The sequence below is a fragment of the Haliaeetus leucocephalus genome, unplaced genomic scaffold, assembly GCF_000737465.1.
Source record: "Haliaeetus leucocephalus isolate CR32 unplaced genomic scaffold, Haliaeetus_leucocephalus-4.0 Scaffold362, whole genome shotgun sequence".
In the NCBI taxonomy this organism is placed as follows: Eukaryota; Metazoa; Chordata; class Aves; order Accipitriformes; family Accipitridae; genus Haliaeetus; species Haliaeetus leucocephalus.
In genome coordinates this window covers 1,527,913-1,546,890 of record NW_010972798.1, presented here as the reverse complement: position 1 = coordinate 1,546,890, position 18,978 = coordinate 1,527,913, and the positions used below count along the sequence as shown (strand labels likewise).

Here is an 18,978-nt window from a genome sequence, read left to right as displayed (position 1 = left end):
ATAAGGAAGATGCCTCCAATGTGAAAATACTTGAAACCTCTATGTTTTAAATTTTAGTTTCTTCTCTCCCCAGACTTTTGCCTCTTTGTGAATGCATTAAATCTACGTAATTGTGAGATTTGCAAAGCATCCCACCAACTCGGGATTATATGTTAGTCCAGTAAGGAGAATAGGGAAGGGGCTGTTCTGCCTCTGCTCTGGCCGTTGATGCCATCTCATAGTGTAGATAAGTCCTGTGTACAGAATCAGCATAAAATCAAGGTAAGAAACAGTTCCTTGATATCTTGACAGGTCTCAGGGGCAAGGGAAATGCTGTGGTAGGTTAAATCAGAGGTATGTCCTGCTACCTTAGCAAGGATTTTGGACACAGAGCAATCCATAGGCATTCTGGATAAGGCTATACAAAGACTTCAGGATACTTCAGGGATGCTCCTTCTCATCCTGAGCTGTTTCGGCCTTACCCAGACTGCTCTTTCTGTACAGACTCTTTTATGACATGCAGCACAAAACCAAACTTCCAGATCTAAGAGTCTGATCTAAAGCATATGAAAGCCAGTGGGAGTCCCTGCAGTGCCTTCATGCTTCCTGCATTCAGGATTAATCCATTAACCTTCACAACACCTTGTGAAATGGACAGTGTTCTTATCCTTACCTTAAAGATGAGGGAAATAAGCAAAGTCTATTATTCAAAGCCACAAGGCAGCTTCTAACTAAGAGCACAGCACCCTGCTTTGTGCCCAACACTTGTTAGAAAAAGCACCAACTTGGGATGTGTAAGTGGCTCCTCCTTTTTTTAGTTGATAATTTCTTATTTGGCATTTTATTGTATTTGCTTACACAGAGCTAAATTCTGGCATAGTCACTCGTGTCATGGAGCTTGTTAACCCACACGTGAGCTCAAAGACTGCAGTGGGATTATTCATTGGTAAGGTATTTTAGGAAGTAAAGATATTAGATCTGCCCACTGAGTGAGGAGTCTTAGAGAAATCCTGAGGCAGCTTGAGGGATAAAGTACTGCTCAATTAGCTGTGAGTATATCTACATGCTGCAGCAATCTCCTGGAGGAGAGGTACAACAGGATCATTCAGTGGCAATTTCCTAACTTGCTAGGGCCCCTCCCAGCAAGTTCTCCTGTGCAGATGCAGATCAATATTTAGGTTTCAGTCTGGGTGACCCTTCCAGCATCAACTTCTGGCTGGTCAGGGTTATAACCAGCAGCTGACCGTGCTGTGCTGATACCCCATGATCATTTAATCCATGACTTCATGTGAGGGTCTCCATGGACTTCCTGGTTCCAGTTTCAGTTCTACTTGAAAAGTGCAATTGGTTCCCCCCAGCTCTGAGAAATATGAGGTGAACTGGAGTGTCTTGATCAGAGGTAGCAGGGAATTGCTGCAGTGTGGGATCAGTTATCTTCTACAGAGATCCTCAACCTCTGAAGTGAAGCAAAGAGCCCGTGTTTCATACAAGGCTAACAAGAGAGACTTTCAAGTAGTGACTTAAGCCAGGAGAGTTACTCTAATGTGGAAGTACCATCATCTCTGTTTAACAGCAGCACACCAATCTCTTCTCTTAATCACTCACCTTCCTGTGACTTTCCTCCTCGGATCTGCCTTGGGTCCAACTGGGAAATTGATTCTTTATCTGTTCTGTGAGAATATCTCTGAATCACTCCTTTCCCACTTGAACCTCTCTCTCTAATGCAGTACAGCAGCTGGCCAGTGTTTAATGTCAGGTGTCTGTTGTAATCTTACTGACTGAACTGGATTTCAGTGTTGGGGTTTCTTGTTTTGTCATAGTTGGGCTCCTCATTCTCAGCTCCAGAGCACAGTATGGACTCATTGCTAGAAACCTCTCCACTTGCTGTTCATGATCCCCTTCTGAGTCCTTTGCCCTCTCATGATTCTGTCATACCTATTGTGCCACTAAAACCCTTTTATTAAATCACTTCTATTAAATGTCCTGTCTTCCCGGAGATCTCTCTCTTCCAATGATTTCCTCCTCAGTAGTCTCTGAATCATCCTTCTCTCTGTTCCTCTTTGCCTTCACTTAGGGTGAAAAAATTTCATAAGACACCTCCAAACAATCAAAACAGCATCACTCACCTATTAAAATGGAAAAATCAAAACCAAGCCATCCCACTTTTCTGCACTCCCAGCTCTCTCCTGCCAACAAGCATATTAATGAGGTTTCAGTGTCAATCGATTCAAGAGCCAAACAGAAATAAGATCCATACCCTGCGTGCAGATGTAGCCGCAGCATTCAGAGAACACTACCTGGAGGTGGAGCTCTAGGAAGAGCTGGGTCTCAGTGACCCTGCCTTCACTACCTCCTTCAGGATGCCACCACCTTCTCTGAGGCAACTCAGGCAAGGGGAGGGAGAGCAGGACTACAGCTCCGACCAGCCAATTAAACTAAATAAAGGGGTTTGCTCCCACCCACTCGTGCCCTTTGAATCCGCACAGTGGCCGGTCCCAGTCCAGCTCTGTGCTTTATGTATGCTGCAGATAAAACTCTGGAGGAGTGTAAGGAGTAACTGAGCAATACCTAATAAAAACTAGACAAGGACATCAGCTGTCTAGGACAAACAGCTTTCTGTAAAGTGCTGTGGAAGGACATGGTTGCATATAAATTTGGCATGCTAGAATTATAGTAAGGAGTGTTTGTCATGGTTCTTTTGAATAACAAAGGTGTTATGACATGCCAGGACCCAGAATCACTGCAGAATATTGCATTCTGCAGACTTCCTGCTTTCAGATAAGCCTGTTGTACACAGACGTCTGTTTTACAGTCACCAAGCTATTTCAGAGATGAGCTATAACACTAAGGATTTGACAGCTTGCAGTCATTCAAAATACTATAACTACAGATTGTCAAAACATCAGTGAACAGTTTTGCAAAAGTGTGGAGATGATACTTTCAAAACAGCTTTTTACACGTCTGTAAGACAGGATGGTAATACAGGTTCTGGTAGAAGTGCATGTGTTCTGACTGCCTGGAATCCTCCTCCATATTTCCAAACAAGGTACTGATCATTTGTGAACGTAAAACTCATTAAATAACTGCTAGTTAGTGGGGCCACAAATATTGTTTCACTCTAGATATGGCTCTACCTCACTGACTGGAAAACAGATTTCTAAGAATTGCATGTAAAATACTTTGGGATTCAGAACAAAGAACACTTCATTGCACCAGATTCCTACAGATTAGACTAATTTGCAGTTAATCAGCTGCCTTAATGCTTTGAGATAACATGCATTCAGAATGAGACATCTCAAGAATATTTCAGAATCTGCCTGATTCAGCTGGAGTCAATGTTGACAAAAACACAAAAACACCTCAAAAAAATGATCTATTTTCATTGTAACGCTCACTGATTCGAATGCTTTAATACTGCTTATCTCCTACTCGCTTATCTCTGCTCGCATTTGCCCTTCTTGTAAATGAAAAGAGCCCTGTGCATTTTTCTGCCCAAATATCACTTTTTGCTTTTGAGGCTTTTACAGGCTTCTCTTTTCCCCTTTCCTTTTCCTTCTTTCTTTTTTTCGTTAGATTCTTAAGTGTCAAGAAAGGTCCAGTTCCCTTCTGATTCATCGACCCATGCTACAACCATTGGATCTGAAAAAGAGAGAAGAACAATCTGGTTACCTGGAGGAATAGGCTAAAAGCAAACAGTCATGTGGAACAGTGTTACTAGTGGATATTCTCGATGCAAAAAGCCAGGCGCATTGTGGTCTCCAAAAAAACCTTTTATTCTGTATTAGGCTACATTGTGTTCAGCTAAGATAGACTGCCAGCCACCTGACTTTTCTTTTACTCTGTGTTATTTTTTTTTCAAGAGGAATTTCTTACCAGGGAGGAGACTAACACTGTAGTCCTCCAGACCCTTTGATTAGAGTAGTAAATGACTATGTCTACACGTCTTTAAATGTCACCTTTTAGTTCAGAAGAACAGTTTGGGAGAAACACAGTAGTTCATGAAGAAATTACAGACATTACAGAAACAGGGGAATAATTTAGGTTCAGAAGAATCAAAGACTGAGGATTTGCCTTTCCTTCCTTCTTTCCCTGTATTTTTTCTGAGCAAATTAATTCCATGGCCTACTGGTGATACAGACTGATGTTCTTTTGAAAAAAAAAAAAAAACCCACAAAAAACAAGACATGAAAAATGTGGGTTTTTTCAATGTGTTTGCCCAATGGATCTTCAACCCTCTACAGTCAAAATACAGTCAGCAAGAGTGAAGATGCCACGTGCAGCTAGTTAGTGCAGAAGGATGGAACTCGGGCTCTCTTAGCAAAGCATTTGCTTCACCAGGTGACGACTATTCATCTGCAGCCAGGTGGCTAAATTCAGCTCTCAAAAGGCCTGACAATTGGTCCTCCAACAGTGCTAGTGAACTTAGCCACACAGAGATGTGATGGAGAACTAGGGAAGATGGAAAGACTGGGCTGGGGAGTACCCCTGGAGAGCCAGTTCCACACCATTCACTGCTCTGGAGTCACTGGTGCTGACCCAGTGGGTCTTCTCACATTAGGGGGTCTGCTTTGAGCTGAGCTCTGGGAAACATCTTTTTCCCCAGACCCGGAGGTTGAGGTAGGTTGTGGATGAGGACCTCCTGTTCACTTGGCTTGGGTACAGTACTTCCCTCAGCCTCCCAGTTCCTAACTTTTATCCTATTTGGTTCCCTTACAATTACAGGAAGAACCCTGAATGATGTGCTGCATTCTTTTCTTTCCTTTCCTTCTCTCCCTCCTTCTTCTAAAATGCTTACTGGTACTTGCATCCTTAAGGCCACAAACACAAAGACTGTATTTCACCTTGTATTTGGCATACAGAGTCTGGGAGCTGTTTAAGGAGATTGTTATGACAGTCAAATATTTTCAAGTGGGTCAATGAGCTGATGGCTGTGGGCAGGTACTCCAGACAATTATTCTCTGTATGCAGTTCCTTCAGATTCTGGAAAAGATGTGTGTGGAAGTTTTAATAATTAAAGGACTTTTTCCTTAACTTGATATATAATCAATGTATAGAGAATAACAGTAAGTGCAGAAGCAAGGTTTATAACCTGAGATACCATTGGGATGACTACTAAACACAAAGAGAGAACATGTGTTTCAAACACTGAGTTTTGATATTATCCCTATTCTGACAGCCCTGGCCTGATGCTGCACCATGTACCTAAAGAGATTAGGAGAACTTTCAGTCCTGCATTTGGGAGCAGCTGAAGTCCACAGAAGTGCCATGCTGTAGGAGACCAAGACCTTCTCCCTTCTATTGCTCCTACCTGCAATTTGCTGATGTCTTCTGGCAGACTTGTGAATTTAATTGCTTTATTTTGTCCCAGCTATAATTTCTCTAATGACTCCAGGAGAAAGGTTTGCTTTGGAAAGATACTGAATTGGTTTTCAGACAGGCTAAGGCATTTCAAATTTGTCAGTTCTTTCACCTCTGCAGGTATCTAGACACAGTCATTAAAAAGATACATTATGTCAATTAAACAGTAATCTTTTGGGGATTTTGTTATTAGGGAAAAATCTCCAAGAAAATGCTGTGGAGCTGCATTACTATTGATGGATGAACACAGAATATTCTGCTCATTAATATAACATTATACCTCACAGTATGGTGGAAATTTTGGCGAAAAAATCCATGTTGTTTCCTCTGCTGGAAAGATTTCTTATGGGGTTAATTTTATTTCTTAGCAGAAACATTAGTCTGCTTCTTCATTTCCTTTGTATGCACAGTGCAGGGGAGAGTAATTTAAATGAATGAAATCTGAAAGTGATTCTTTTGCATAAATTACTACTTCTGTATAAGTAACCTTCAAGAAGAAAATTGCACAAGTGAAAATCTCCTTGGAAAAGAAGAGTTGCATTATATAAAAAGGAATGTGTATTCTGAGCCCTAAAATGAGTATGCCCATGAATACCATTACACTTATAATAACACAGCTTTAGGGTACATAATTGTTCATTATCAAATGAACAGCAAATATTAATGGTGTTAAAGGCATTAACAATATGACATCCATTTTTAAATTGCCCTCTGTTCTGTTTCAGTTTGTGATGTATTGATTCTATGCAAACGCAGCTCTTATTTTCCAGAGTACACAGAAAAAAAGACTCAAAAAGACTGAAGCAGTCCCTCCAGTCAGTATGTTGTCTTTACAATTCAACACAAAGGTCAGTGATTCCATGTTCTTGCTATTGTCTCCCTGCCTGAATACTCAGGTATCAGTGATAATGAGTTAACCTAGGCTCAGGTGCATACCAAGTGGAACATGCCTTCTCACTGTTGTAGGGAAAGGTGGCACTCGGTTTTAATGAAGAACTTAGATTTTGCAAAAAGGAAGTATCAATAAAATAAAAATTAAAGAACAAATACCTCCTGTATCTGATTGTCATCCAGGGCCAATACTTCCAGATTTTTCATAGTGCATAGTCCTTTAGGAATATCATCAAAGCAATTTTCACTCAGATCTAGTATCCTGACACTGGTTAATCTGATGAAAGACCTGGGTACTGTGTGCAGTCCAGTGTTCCTCAGATAAACACGGGAAGGAGACAGCCAGCAGCGGATCTGGTTTGGGAACTTCTCCAGGCTGTTAGCAGACAGTCTGAGTGCTCTCATTTCAGTGAGATTCTTCAAACCTGGGGGAAGCTTGTGCAGGAGATTGAGACAGATCCAGCACAGGCAGCTTCTGGCAGTGTTGCAGTGTAGGAGGAATGGAGGATAAGTTATTAAAACCTAAAAATAGCTTAACTAAGTTTGTCAAAAAGTCTCTGTCTTCTGGGATGAGACTGATCAGATTTTGTTCCAGATCTATTATTTCTAAATTAGCAATATGACAAAGCTCCTTGGGAAAACTTTCAGGTCTATTTTTCTGGAGGTAAATTTCCTTGAGTTTTTGTCAGGTTCACTATTTCTTTAGGCAGACTCTTGAAATAATTGTCAGAAAGGCCAAGCAGTTCAACACGATGGAGGTATTCGCAGACCTGCACTGGGATTTCATGCAAGTTTGTTTTATAGGCTGAGCTGACAAAGGGGCTGCAACTTGCTGATAACTGGCAGCAAACTACAGGAGAGGGGATTGTTACTTAGATTTAAGCTTAGAAGACATTTCAGCTCCCCCAGTTCGCATATGCCCTGTATGTAATTCTGATCCAAGTAGAGGATCTTTGTGTGCCTCAGGTGATTGATGTCTTGGGATGCTTACAATCAGGTTCTTTTCCATGTGCAGCTCTTCCAGATATTCTAGACTCGAGACCTCTGGCAAGATGTTTCGCAGTTGCTTGTTGGCTAAATGAATGAAAAATATCCTGTCTGTGATGCATGTGGGAGAAAGCTTCAGTCTCTGGCACTTCATTCACTGGTATATCTTGTGCAGTCTCAACATGGTCATCCTCAAAACCAGCAGAGTCAGCTTTGGGGCAATGAGTGCCCGCTGCGCTAGCCTCCTGGCTCTGCTGAGACTCAGCCACCTCTGCTCCTTATCTGTAATTTCAGAAGAGAAAAATAATTAAAAATCGATGGTACTCAAAGACCATCCTGTGCTTAACAAATACTGGCAGAATTCAGCATTTGGGACAGGTTCTAGTCTCAGTTGTACCCCTGCAAAAAGCTGCTTGGGTTCACTGAGATCGAATCCTGCAGTAAATACAACAGGACCATAGGTTTGAATGCCAGTGCATCCTGAAGTGCCCCAACAGCCAAATTCGGAGGGCGACCATGTGAAGTCAGGGGAGCTGGACGAAGCAACCTCCTTGAGTCTTGAAGGCCTATATTCACAAACACTGGCTGAGGTTTGTCTTCAGCTATGCTCACTGTAAAACTGGAAGTGTCCTGTTGTAAAAAGGTGGCAGCTTCTTCTGTAACAAGAAAGTGAGCCAGAGAGATGCTGGTGAATCTGATAACCCTCAAAGTTGTACTGTCGCTGATAGCGAAAGACCGAGAGGTGGGAAGGGGTGACTACCTGACTGGCCTGTGATGTCTGGATGGAAGAAACCTTTCAGCTGGCGTTTCAGAAACCTCTCTCTTAAGGAATGATAAGAGAGAAAGTGGAGGTCAAGAGGCAGCTGTCAGTCGTCTCCCGCCTGATGCCCTTTTCTCTGCTGCTGCAGCCACCCTGGGAGGACATCACGTTTCCAGAGATGGGTGGTTTCCAGGTGCCGCCAGGACAAGGAGGAGGAATTGAGCGACCACCATGGGGAGAGACCCGTGCTGGGCTTCCCAGACTAATTCAGATGTTGCACCAGAGTATTTTTTTTTTTTTTTTTAATTGGCTCGGAGTCTGGTACCAGGGTGTGAGCCCCACGTGCTGTGGGACAGGAGAGCCGTGCAACCTCAGCCCACCCCCTCCTGCGTACACGGTCAGTAGCGAGGTGGCTAGAAGGACTTATTTGGTGGCAATGACCAGCACGGGCACCTTTGAAGTAACTGCTAATCCATGTAACCACGGAAATATTTGCAAAGGCTCCTCGGAGACCGCGGGCAGACCGCTAAGTAAATACTCCGGGGGTGAGCTGAGGAAACTGTGTGGCCAGCACCCCACGGAGCGAGGCGGCCGTGGGGCCTCCTGCCAGGGCCCTGGTCCGGGCCTGGCTGCCATTGCCCGCTCCTTCTTGGGGAAGGGCCCGGGATGCTCTCTGTGACCAAACGCTATTAACCTTGGAGCGCAGCCCGGCTCCGCCACAGGACGGAGGGCACAGGCGTGGATTGCTCAGGTAGGCCTGTGGAGGCCGGGGGCCCGGCTGCTTTACAGAGGAAAAAGGACTCGCCTGTGTGAATATTAATTCTCTGTTGGCTCAGATCCTACGTGATGGCGGATCAGAATCACGTCCACAAATCCACGTTTTTTTTTTCCTTGCGCTTTTCCTGTCTGCCTGTATCTATCTCTTATTCTTGTGTTGCATGCCAAGAGTTGTAACCCTTTTCAGACCAAGCCGGTTTTTATTGTTATGCAGAACCTGGCACAGCAGTGCTTGGGTCCATGGTGATGTTGCTAGGCTGCCATAACGATGCGGTAACACTTTGTTTTGTTTTCCAGCAGGTCATGGCAGTTCGTCCAGATCTTCGCCAGCACTATGTGCGGGCCTGTCAAAACCTGGGCCAGCCTGAAAATCCTTTCATCGCTCGCGTACTTCAAGAAGCCGATAAAAATGATAAAATGTAAGGAAATAAAAACCGGTATGTTTCAGATGCTTCTGAAAGCCTTAAACACGACAGCAGGACAAGGAATTAAATGATGAGAAAGTTCATGCAGTTTCAGGCTTAAAAACGAATCATATTTAGCATTGACTGCTGAAGTTCTGGTTTGACTCATCTTGACATCATCTTGGCAGAAGTTTGCGCTATATTTCCCTTCTGGGCAGCTTTACAAGCAGTGAAATCAAAAAAAGTGAAAAACGTACAGGATGGTGCCTTTGTGTCCCTTAGAGAAGCCAAACCCCGTGTCTAGTCTTCCTAACTCCCTTCCTTTTGTCTCCCTCCTGTTTAAGAAGCCTCAGCTGCATCCAGTTAGCTTCCAGCTGGTAATGCTTCCCTGAACTGTCTCTGAATCCTGCCAAGGTATTAACCACTCAAACTCTCTCTTATTATGTGGCTAGGTAAGGCTTCCTCTCATGGATGCTCCTGGGGTCAAAGTTAATTGTCCTTTGGAGAGAAAACGTGAGAAAATACAGCACAGGGAAATGGTTTGTGTTAGGTTTTGATCCTGAGGGCAGGGTAGAGTAAATAAAAGGAAAGAGAACAAGTAAAAAGGAGATGATGAGGTAACCTCCAGGATAGTCTACTTCCACCTGCCTTTCCCTTATCTTGCTTCTTCCTGCTTTCTGTGCATGTGTGCTAAGCGTGGTCTTGTGGCTGTGCACTGTCTTCAGAGTATCAAAAAGGACAGTGCTGAGGTACAGGTTGAATCACATCATCTGTCATGGTGTTACCAAAGGTGGTGGCAACAGCTAACTGCATGCAAATGCATCAGTGAGGGCAAGCATGGATACACTCCTTATCTGGAGAGAGAATTCATTTTTCTGTGTCTTTTTACTTTTCCCCATGTGCTTACATTTTTATGTTACAGCAGAGGGACAAAAGGGATCACATTAAAAATAGCTGGAAATAATCGTCTAGTGCCTGTGCAGAGAGTTACAGATGATGATCTTCAAGTTCTTGCCTCTGTCTTACGCAGTACTGTGTTAGTCACAGGTAAATTTTTTTATGTATGTTTGATATTGCTGTGCTAATATGAGAAAACATAAGCAGTCTTGGTTTCAGCCTTAGTTCATCTTTATTTCTTTTTGTTTACAGATCAATTAATTGTAGATACGCATTTGTCACATTCTTCATCTTTTTCAGGTTTGGATCTTAGGTATAATGTATTGACTGATGCTGGAGCAAAGAACATGGCAACATTCCTCCAGGTGCCAAAGTGATGTTTATCTTTCAGCAACTTGTAATTTATTTGGCTGTGATAATATTTATATGTAGTGTCTTGGAGACAAGACTGCATTGGTTTGGCAAAATTCCATTAATTTTTACTTTCACATCCAAATCCATTCTACTAGAAATCTCAGATTGTATTCTCTGGGGAGATTTTTGATTTTTAGTAGAAAACCATTGGACATTTGGTTAGGATGTCCTGAAGAAAGAATGGTGGAATAAACTGTGGGGCTTTTAGGCTTACAGTTCAATTCACCAAAGGGGGTAATGGTAGTGTCAAGTTTGCCAAGGCCTTTTTTTTAGATACTTTATCATCTCTGTTTGCCTTTTGGTAGGCCTAAACATGGGAAACTTTAATACTGCCTTTTTGTCATTGTAAGCACTGGAATACAGGCAGAAAACGGTGAGTTGCCACTCCGTGCCTATGTTCCTAGAGATCAGGGAATGCCATTAATTTCACAAAATGCCTGAAGATCTGCATCTGAGTTTGAACACCTGCCTCATTTGGTCATGCTGAGCATGTGGGTTCCTAGGTGGTTTCTGTAAGCCCCATGAGGACCTACATGCTACATGTTTTTCTGTCTTTCCCTCATTATCTGACATACTTTGGCATTCTTTTACTACTTCTCCCAATCAGGGGCTGCCTGAAATGCAGCAAAGGACAGAGGTTGTCAGTACGTGTATGGTGCATCTTTTTGAAAAATGCAGGCATGCTCTGGAAAAAAGTCTCATTGCTTTCTGCTTTGTTCATTCCTAAGGAAAACTGCACTCTGCGGTACCTTAACCTGATGTTTAATGACATTGGCACAAGCGGAGCAGAGCTGATAGCGAGAGCACTCCATGTGAGTATTTGTCTGGGAGATTTAGACAATGGCATCTAGTTTGATATTTTTGCTTTTGATGAACAGTACTAGCTGTCCTGCCAACATCAGAGCTGGCTGAAAGGGCCCTCTGTCTTCAGTCCGTTCAGCATTTTGCTGTATCACAGGGATTGCTTGCTTTCCCAAGGCAGACTTCACACAAGAGAAGGTTTCTCTGTGCTGCCATTAACACTTAATTATCACAACTATCACAGCTGGATTTTTTCTGTGTGAAAAATGCTATGCTATAGGATATATAATGACATCAGTTTTTTCCTTTTTTTTTAAATTGTATTAAATTTGCCTGTACCTTGATGTCAATATTTGTCTTGATTCAAGATGTCTGAGACGTGTTTTCAAAACTTTGCCTTACAGCAGCAGCAGCATAAAAACATGTTTGTTATTTTTAATGTGGTTTCCCAATGAAATGAGGCTTGTGTGTAAGAATCATTGTGTTTGTGAAATGAGACTCACGTGAGCTCTTTCTTCCTCCTTCATAGTCTTTGAACTTTGAACTGATTTCAACTAAATTTGAAAAGCCTCCAAAACGCTAAGCTTGTACAGTAGATAGTACAACACTGGGCTTGCAAGCAACCCCCAAAGCTATTTGTGCAGTTCTGTGGCAGCGTTTGCTGAGCAGGCGGGTGGCAGGACCTGACCACCAGCCCTTTGGCTGCGTGGGCTCCTGCTGCTGGGCCAGGCATGGGGGGATCTGAGGGTGAATGGGGTGTGTTATTGAGTGAGGGAGAGGGAAGGAGATGCTGTAGCAAGGTGCTGCAGCAGAGGAAAATGTACTGGGACATGTGGAAGACAAAAAAGCTCTATGAAATCAGGCTACATTAATTCTGCTGCTCACAGAACTACTTTTGTAATCATAATCTCTGATAATGAGTGATTACGGTGGTACTGAGGAATTAAAACCACAAAACTACTCTGCATTGCATTTAGGGCTTTAACAGTGAATAGTTATTTCATATCCATTGAAATTCTGTGGAGGGTGAGGGGAAAGATGCTGACATTTCTAGACCTCTGATCAGAACTTTATATTGCCAGTGAAGTCTCCAGTCCAGCAAAGACTTACACACTGGTTTCACTCTGCACCAAGTAGTCCTTCTGATGGTGACTGGCTTCACTGAGCTTTGACTGATCATGTGATTTAAAAGACTGAAAAATAAAGCAAATTATATTCTTGTTTAAAATACGCTTACCAGATTTAAATCAGTTTTGATATAATTTGCATTTCAGTTGCCAATTTAGGCATAAATATCTACCTGGATTATTTTCATAAGAGTGAAATTTGTGAACCTGGGAAAAACAAAAGTTTTCAAATACTTGAGTTTTGCTTCCAGACTCTCATGCATTTGATTCCACTAAGGGGAGCCTGAGCCAGCTGCTTAGTCAGTGTTATCACTTAGACACAAATCTTCTGGAGGGATGTTTTGTCTTTGTGTGACAACCAGCAGGATTCACAGGAAAAAGGACAGTGTTGTTTTTCAGGCCATTTATTATTATTTTGTCTAGAGGAATGAAACTCTTGTGTATTTGAGAATGACTGGAAACAAAATAGGAAACAAAGGTGGGATGTTCTTTGCTTCAATGCTACAAATTAATTCAACCTTAGAGAAGCTGGATCTTGGAGACACTGATATGGTGAGTAACTCAGTAAAATTTATCAGTAAAATAAGTCTTTCAAGGGTATTACAAAGGTCCTGCAGTGCTTAATTGGGGGAAAATGCCATCTATTGTCATTTATTTTACATTTTGTTATAACTGGAGGTAACACAATATATAATATTGCAATGCATACTTGGAAAGGCACGTTGCATAAAACACTTGTGAAGTCATAACTGATTATATTAGAGCCATTATGTCCCTGGGAATTCAGGTGCTTGGCTTTCACATTTTCCAAGGTTTGTTTCTGCTCTTCATTTTTGTTATGCTAAGTCCTGTGTGATTCATGTTGAAGAAAGGGCTTCTTACTCCCTGGAGGTTCTTTTCCTTCTAAAGTGTGCAGTGCTATAACATCTGAAAGTCACCTAGTCCCATAGCTTTGTTCCTCCTGTCAGAGCTTGATCCATAAAGGACGTAGGCACAGGAATGCTGAATTGAGTAGAAAGGCACCCAATTTGATCTTAGATAACTTGCCATCTCCTAGAGTTGGGCACTGAGCCTGCTTACACAGTGGACAGGGAAGTCAGGCATGTGGAAATGGGTCAATGCACTATGCAGGATGCTTCCTGCTCGAGCCAGTAAAAGCGTGTGGATGGCTTTTAAAAACCTGCGGGGTACAGCAGGAGGTAGCAGCTGGAGCTGTGAACGTCCCTCTGGTGCAAGGTCCCAGTGCCTGACTGATGGTGTGTCCTTGTATGATCACATCAGAGGGGCTGGAAGGTGGAAGTGGTTCTTCTCCCTGCCTGGCAGAATTTGGTCCTGTATCTTGCCCTCCAGGAGAATGCTCTAACCGAGCTAGGAGTGAAATTTAAGATGGGCCACTCTTAGCCTTCCTGTTAAGGGTGTTCATCTTTTTGGGAGATAATGAAGTGTATGTTGGGCAGAAGGAGTAAGTTTGACTGTAACCTAACAGTTATGACTGTCACCTGGAGGCAGGGAGAGAGCTGGGGTGCGATGAAAATTTTATTATATTTGTTTCCTGGAATTACAAAATTTGCTCCTAAACTGGAGGGCTGAAAACTTCCCAGAAATTGTGAAGAGTGTTATGAAAATATAAACAAGGAAAGTGCAGCCAGTGTAGGATTTATTTGAAAGCTTAATATACTTATGCTTGGTAGGGAGTTGTCAGAAAACTGATTTAAAATGAAATAGCTTTGGGTGTAGACCAGCCTAATTGGAAAACAACATAAATATAAATTAGTAAGCAAACAAGAACGAAATACAAAAATGTGAACTGGCCTGTATTCTAGACTCTCACTACTCTGTACCACGTTAATTCGCATTTAGTATGAATTTACCTAGTGGATAAATGCTACCTAAGACTTTTACCAAAGACCTTAGAGAACACACATAAGCTGATTTTAATTCATAAATCAGGAAAACCAAAATACAGGATCAATTAAATGGACAAGTATCTTTGAGATGCATTATTCTTGCTTTTTACTTACTGAGTTGCCAATTTTCCTGGTCATTTGTACTTCTTGGTCTAATTCCACTCTGTTATTCCACAGGGAGTAGCCATTGGTATTATCAGAAAATACACTGTGTTTGTAAGCACTTGCTTACTGCACTTGCATCTCTCCAGAGTACATGGAGGCAGAAATAATAGTATTTCTAATCTGACCTCATTTGATGTTTTTGATCTTCTGACAATTCTAAGAAGTCATGGTAATTTAGTAGCTTGATCTATACGTTGAACAGGTTTCTCTAAAGAGTTTATTTTCATTTCCAGGGTATGCAGTGTCTAACAGCAATAGCAACAGCCCTGACTCGGAACAAATCAGTCAAAGCAATAAACCTAAATCGTCCTTTACTATACAGCCAAGAGGTATGTAAGTAGACTGTAATGTCAGCTCAGTCAAAGAGAGAAGTCAAGTCAGTACTGAAGTAAATATTATGGACATCTGAACTGCATGGGTCTCTGGGTTTCCTTACAAAGTGAAGTAAATGGTTGCAGAAATATTCTTTTTCTGTGCCAAGTTTTGTGCAGTCACAGGCTGCCCCTGTTTAACTAGAAGGTTAATTTTTAAAAAAATTCTGTCTTGGTAGATATACATTTGTTAAATAAAGGGCTAATGGAGGTGGCTTGGTATTGGTGAACCAAGTATTCCTTCTGCTGTTACTGCATGGAGAGTTTCATGTATTATTCAGCAAACTGAGGGAGAAATGCTGTTTAGCAGGAAATGAGGGGAAGAACAAAGGACTGGTATTTATCTGAGCAGCGTGATACATGGGCAATTGCCAGAGCCGCAGCCTAAAGAAGAAAGGCACACTTCAACAATATGCCATATTCACTGTGCTGTGTGGTTTTGTTGTTTCACTATGTGAACTTGAAGCATGAATTTAACAAGTTGAATGAACCTCATCGATTTAAAACCTATGACGCATTTGTGAGCCAAAACAAAGACACAAACCTTCCAAAACAATCGAGCACTGAAAAGAGAATCTGGAAGGCAGTGTTTGCTGGGCCGGCACCACAGGCCCCTGGATCTGTACAGGTGCACAGAGCTGTGGGGCTTTTCCTTGCAGACATGCAGCTTCTGTGCATGGCTGGTCCTGCGGAAGTCTTGGCCACCAAGCTGGTTGCAGTGGTGCCTTCGCCAGACTGGCAGCAGTTGTCAGGTGTCTGCGATAGGTACTGTATTTTCCTGATGGCAGGATAGTGAAATTAAACTGTCACGAAGGCTAGATCTTCCTAAATTCTCAAAGGTGTATTTAACAGTTGAAACAGATTTTAGTTGCTTCTTTTCTACTAAGACAGGGCTTGATCTGCCTAAACTTGGTTTTAGAAGTCAATTTAAACTACTGTTATTGAAAATATAGGCCACTAAGGGCCTGGTCTGTATCTGTGGGACATTCTATTAGCCATTGTTCCTACCTATCGTTTTCTGAGGCCTCTGGGTTGTTGCCTTATTTTTGACTCTCAGAATTTACTCAGGTATTTTCTTAACTAAATGTGACAACTTCAAAATTAACTTACTTTGTCTTACAGTGACAAGACATATTTTCCCCTAGCAATCCTGTTTCTTTTTAAGAAATAATAGATTAACATCATGGCAAAATACTCTTAATGTTAGTGAAGACTGACTCAAACATTCAGTTTTTTAAGAGCAATGATGACTGGGAGGAAAACTGATTAGACATAATAATTCAAACATTGATGGTTCTGATATTTGCAGGGATGTATATAGTACTGTAAATCCGCAAATACGTCTGGTATTTTTTTTTTCCAGCATTATCATAATATACGGTTTCCTGGTTATTTTTAATACAAAGCTGTAATAAGCTGATTGTGTGTTTTTAGGAAGAGACCACAGTTCGTGTAGCTCTGATGCTGAAAAATAACTCTTCTCTTGTGGAACTACACTTGGGCAAGCATGAAATGAAAAACTTTGGTGTAGAGCAACTGTGTGAGGCATTGTATGAAAACTCCAGCCTGAGATACCTTGACCTTAGCTGGTAAGAGTTACATGACACAGCCCTGATTAACATTAGAAACTCATTTTCTTAGCATTTTTTTTTTTTTAAAAAAAAAAAAGCGTGCATCTCTCTTTTTCAGTAATAAAATAACCTGTGATGGTGTAAAATTTCTGGGAGAACTACTAAAACGGAACCAAACCCTGGAAATCCTAGATCTCAATGCAAACCGAATAGAAGATGATGGAGCATTCTACCTGAGTGAAGCCTTGACCTTGTACAACAGGACTCTTCAGGCGTTAGTATTTACACAACTTCCCCATAGACTGCAGGTGTAACAACTCAGAGTATAAGAAACTTGGACTTTGCAGTGGCTGAACTGACATCAAAACTGCGTGCTTTGATGTTGATCAATATAGAAAAGTCGGGAATTTCCAAACTTTTTGGTCCATTTTTCCTTCTGGGGGAAAAAAAAAAAATGTGAGTGACAGATTGGGTGGGATTCCTTTGCCTAAGCCTAAGTGTCTCCGGCCGTGTGAGATGCCCCAAGACCTGTGAGACATCCCAGGGCGCTGGAGGTGAGCCACAGGCCCTCAGAGAGCCCTGCTGCTGGAGACCAGGCAGGACATAGTAATGCATTCCAGAGGGCACAGGAGGCCTGTGTTTGGTATCTGAATGAACTCCCCTGTGGCTTCACATGAGCTGAAAGGAGTAAAACACTAGGCCAGGACATGCCATTCAGTCCCACATGCTAATGCCTTGTGTTCACCTTCTTGTGCTGCCAGGCTTACCCATAACTCATTTTATCCCCTTTTTCTTGTACTTCCTTTTTTTCATCTTGTATCCATTGCTGTGTGGCCTGACATAGGCTTGTCCTTCTATTTTGGTTTTTTTGGGGACTGAAGCTTAGATCAGTTTTGTAGTGGTTCATGTTACATCTGACTCATAGCTTTTACAGTCCTTCTAAGGGGAGTGTGTGGGGGGAAAGCAATTAGATCTTCTTAGTTCTTTCTGCATCTTTAAACCACAGGTCCCTGTGATGCACAGATGAAAACAAACAAGAGCTGTACATCTTCAGAATTTTTAGATAATCAGATTCCATACAGGGATAAGGCACTATATTTGTTGATTCTGATCTTCAACACTTAAGAAAATCCGCTGTTTAAGTTAGCTTCTGGGTGAACCCAAAAGAGCTGTAATCTCTCCATCAGGGTGTATTTTGTAGCCCGCATTAAACCACGCGCCGGCAGGATGTAAAAGCTGATCAAAGGTGTTACCTGAAGCCACTAGTTTTAAGTAGCAGACTGAGGAGGTGGCGGCTGCTAGGTGCCTCTGAAAGCCTTCCAGGTTCACCAATATAAAAATAACTGCCACTCCACAAAGATCAAAGCTTAGCCTGGATAAATGCCAAGGCTTGGGCTTCAAAGCAGACTAGAGATGACACCTGGCCACCATGCAGTAAGTCACCGACACTGAAGAACTAAATAGTGAACAACCTGTCTGCACGAGTCATGGAAATGCCTTGAGAAATAGTGCAAGTCCATGGTCCAAACTGCCTTTAGCAACCTGAAAAAGATTTTTATAGTAGGACTGGCCTTGATACATATAAATGATTAAATTATTAACAACAAATACAAAATTTCAATATACATATATGATATATAATAATATATAGTGATACAATATAAATTAAATCAGTTAAACTCTTAGTTTTAACTAAGAGATGGCAATTCTGTGGTTTGGCACACATTTGTGTAACTATTTTCTCTGTTTATTAGGTTGTCAGTAGTAAGCAACAATATAAGTGGCAAAGGACTTGTAGCTCTTTCAGATGCAATGAAAACACACATGGAACTTTCCTATATTTATATCTGGGGGAACAAATTTGATGAAGCCACCTGTATGGTAAGTGTTTGCTTCTGAACTCTTCTAAGAGGGTCGGGGTTTGTTTGTTTGTTCTATCATTGGGAAGACTACAGCAATTGGTGAATAAGATATCTAATTGACTCTGTGTTTTTTTTTTTAATATTTATAATATGGTGGTGCTGTAAAGAAACTCACTGGACGTCAGCATACTGAAATGTACTCTCCTATTGTGTGTTATCTTCTAGAGCCTTTGCTGCAGCCGAAGCAGAACATTATACTATTCTTGGTTTTATTCGTTTCAGGCATTTTCAGAATTAATTCAGATGGGCCGCCTGAAACCTAATTGTACAGACGTGGAACCATATGAAGTGGACGGGCATGTTCACCTTGCAGAGCTCTCCTATGGCCTTCAGAAGCATTACTACTGGACACCAAGCTGTGGGGAGGTGACAAACAAAGATGCTAATGCCAGGCTGGCTATTGCGGCAGTTTCAGAATACTTGTAAGGTAGCAGCTTGATGCACTCCATATGCTTGAGCTTTTCCTATCTGGTTTCTAGTAAAATAGATTATATCAGGATCAGACTTGCTGCATGCTGTTTCTTCAGGGTCTTTAGTCTAGAAGGAATCTAAAACTGCCTGAAATGGCATTAGAGATAAAATATAGAACCAATGACCTTAAAATTTGTTGCTAAATAAGCCCAATCAATTAAGAGTCTGTTAATATG

At 41.8% G+C, this 18,978-nt stretch overlaps 2 protein-coding genes across 2 annotated transcripts; one reads left to right on the top strand and one right to left on the bottom strand.

The window, feature by feature from the left end:
- Positions 1 to 3,387: 3,387 nt before the first annotated feature.
- On the bottom strand, positions 3,388 to 8,611 carry LRRIQ4 (leucine-rich repeats and IQ motif containing 4). The gene is given in 12 exon segments (XM_010573086.1): positions 3,388 to 3,603; positions 3,853 to 3,914; positions 4,803 to 4,959; positions 5,288 to 5,461; positions 6,388 to 6,670; positions 6,672 to 6,913; positions 6,915 to 7,035; positions 7,037 to 7,207; positions 7,209 to 7,331; positions 7,333 to 7,492; positions 7,976 to 8,037; positions 8,550 to 8,611. Coding segments are annotated over 12 exon segments (1,833 nt in total).
- A 444-nt stretch (positions 8,612 to 9,055) lies between these two features.
- Positions 9,056 to 18,757, top strand: LRRC34 (leucine rich repeat containing 34). Its single transcript, XM_010572865.1, has 10 exons — positions 9,056 to 9,171; positions 10,079 to 10,203; positions 10,354 to 10,418; positions 11,196 to 11,279; positions 12,819 to 12,947; positions 14,701 to 14,796; positions 16,273 to 16,427; positions 16,528 to 16,683; positions 18,164 to 18,290; positions 18,554 to 18,757. Exons 1-10 carry the CDS (start codon positions 9,056 to 9,058, stop codon positions 18,755 to 18,757), a joined length of 1,257 nt encoding a protein of 418 aa, XP_010571167.1.
- The last annotated feature ends 221 nt before the right edge of the window (positions 18,758 to 18,978 follow it).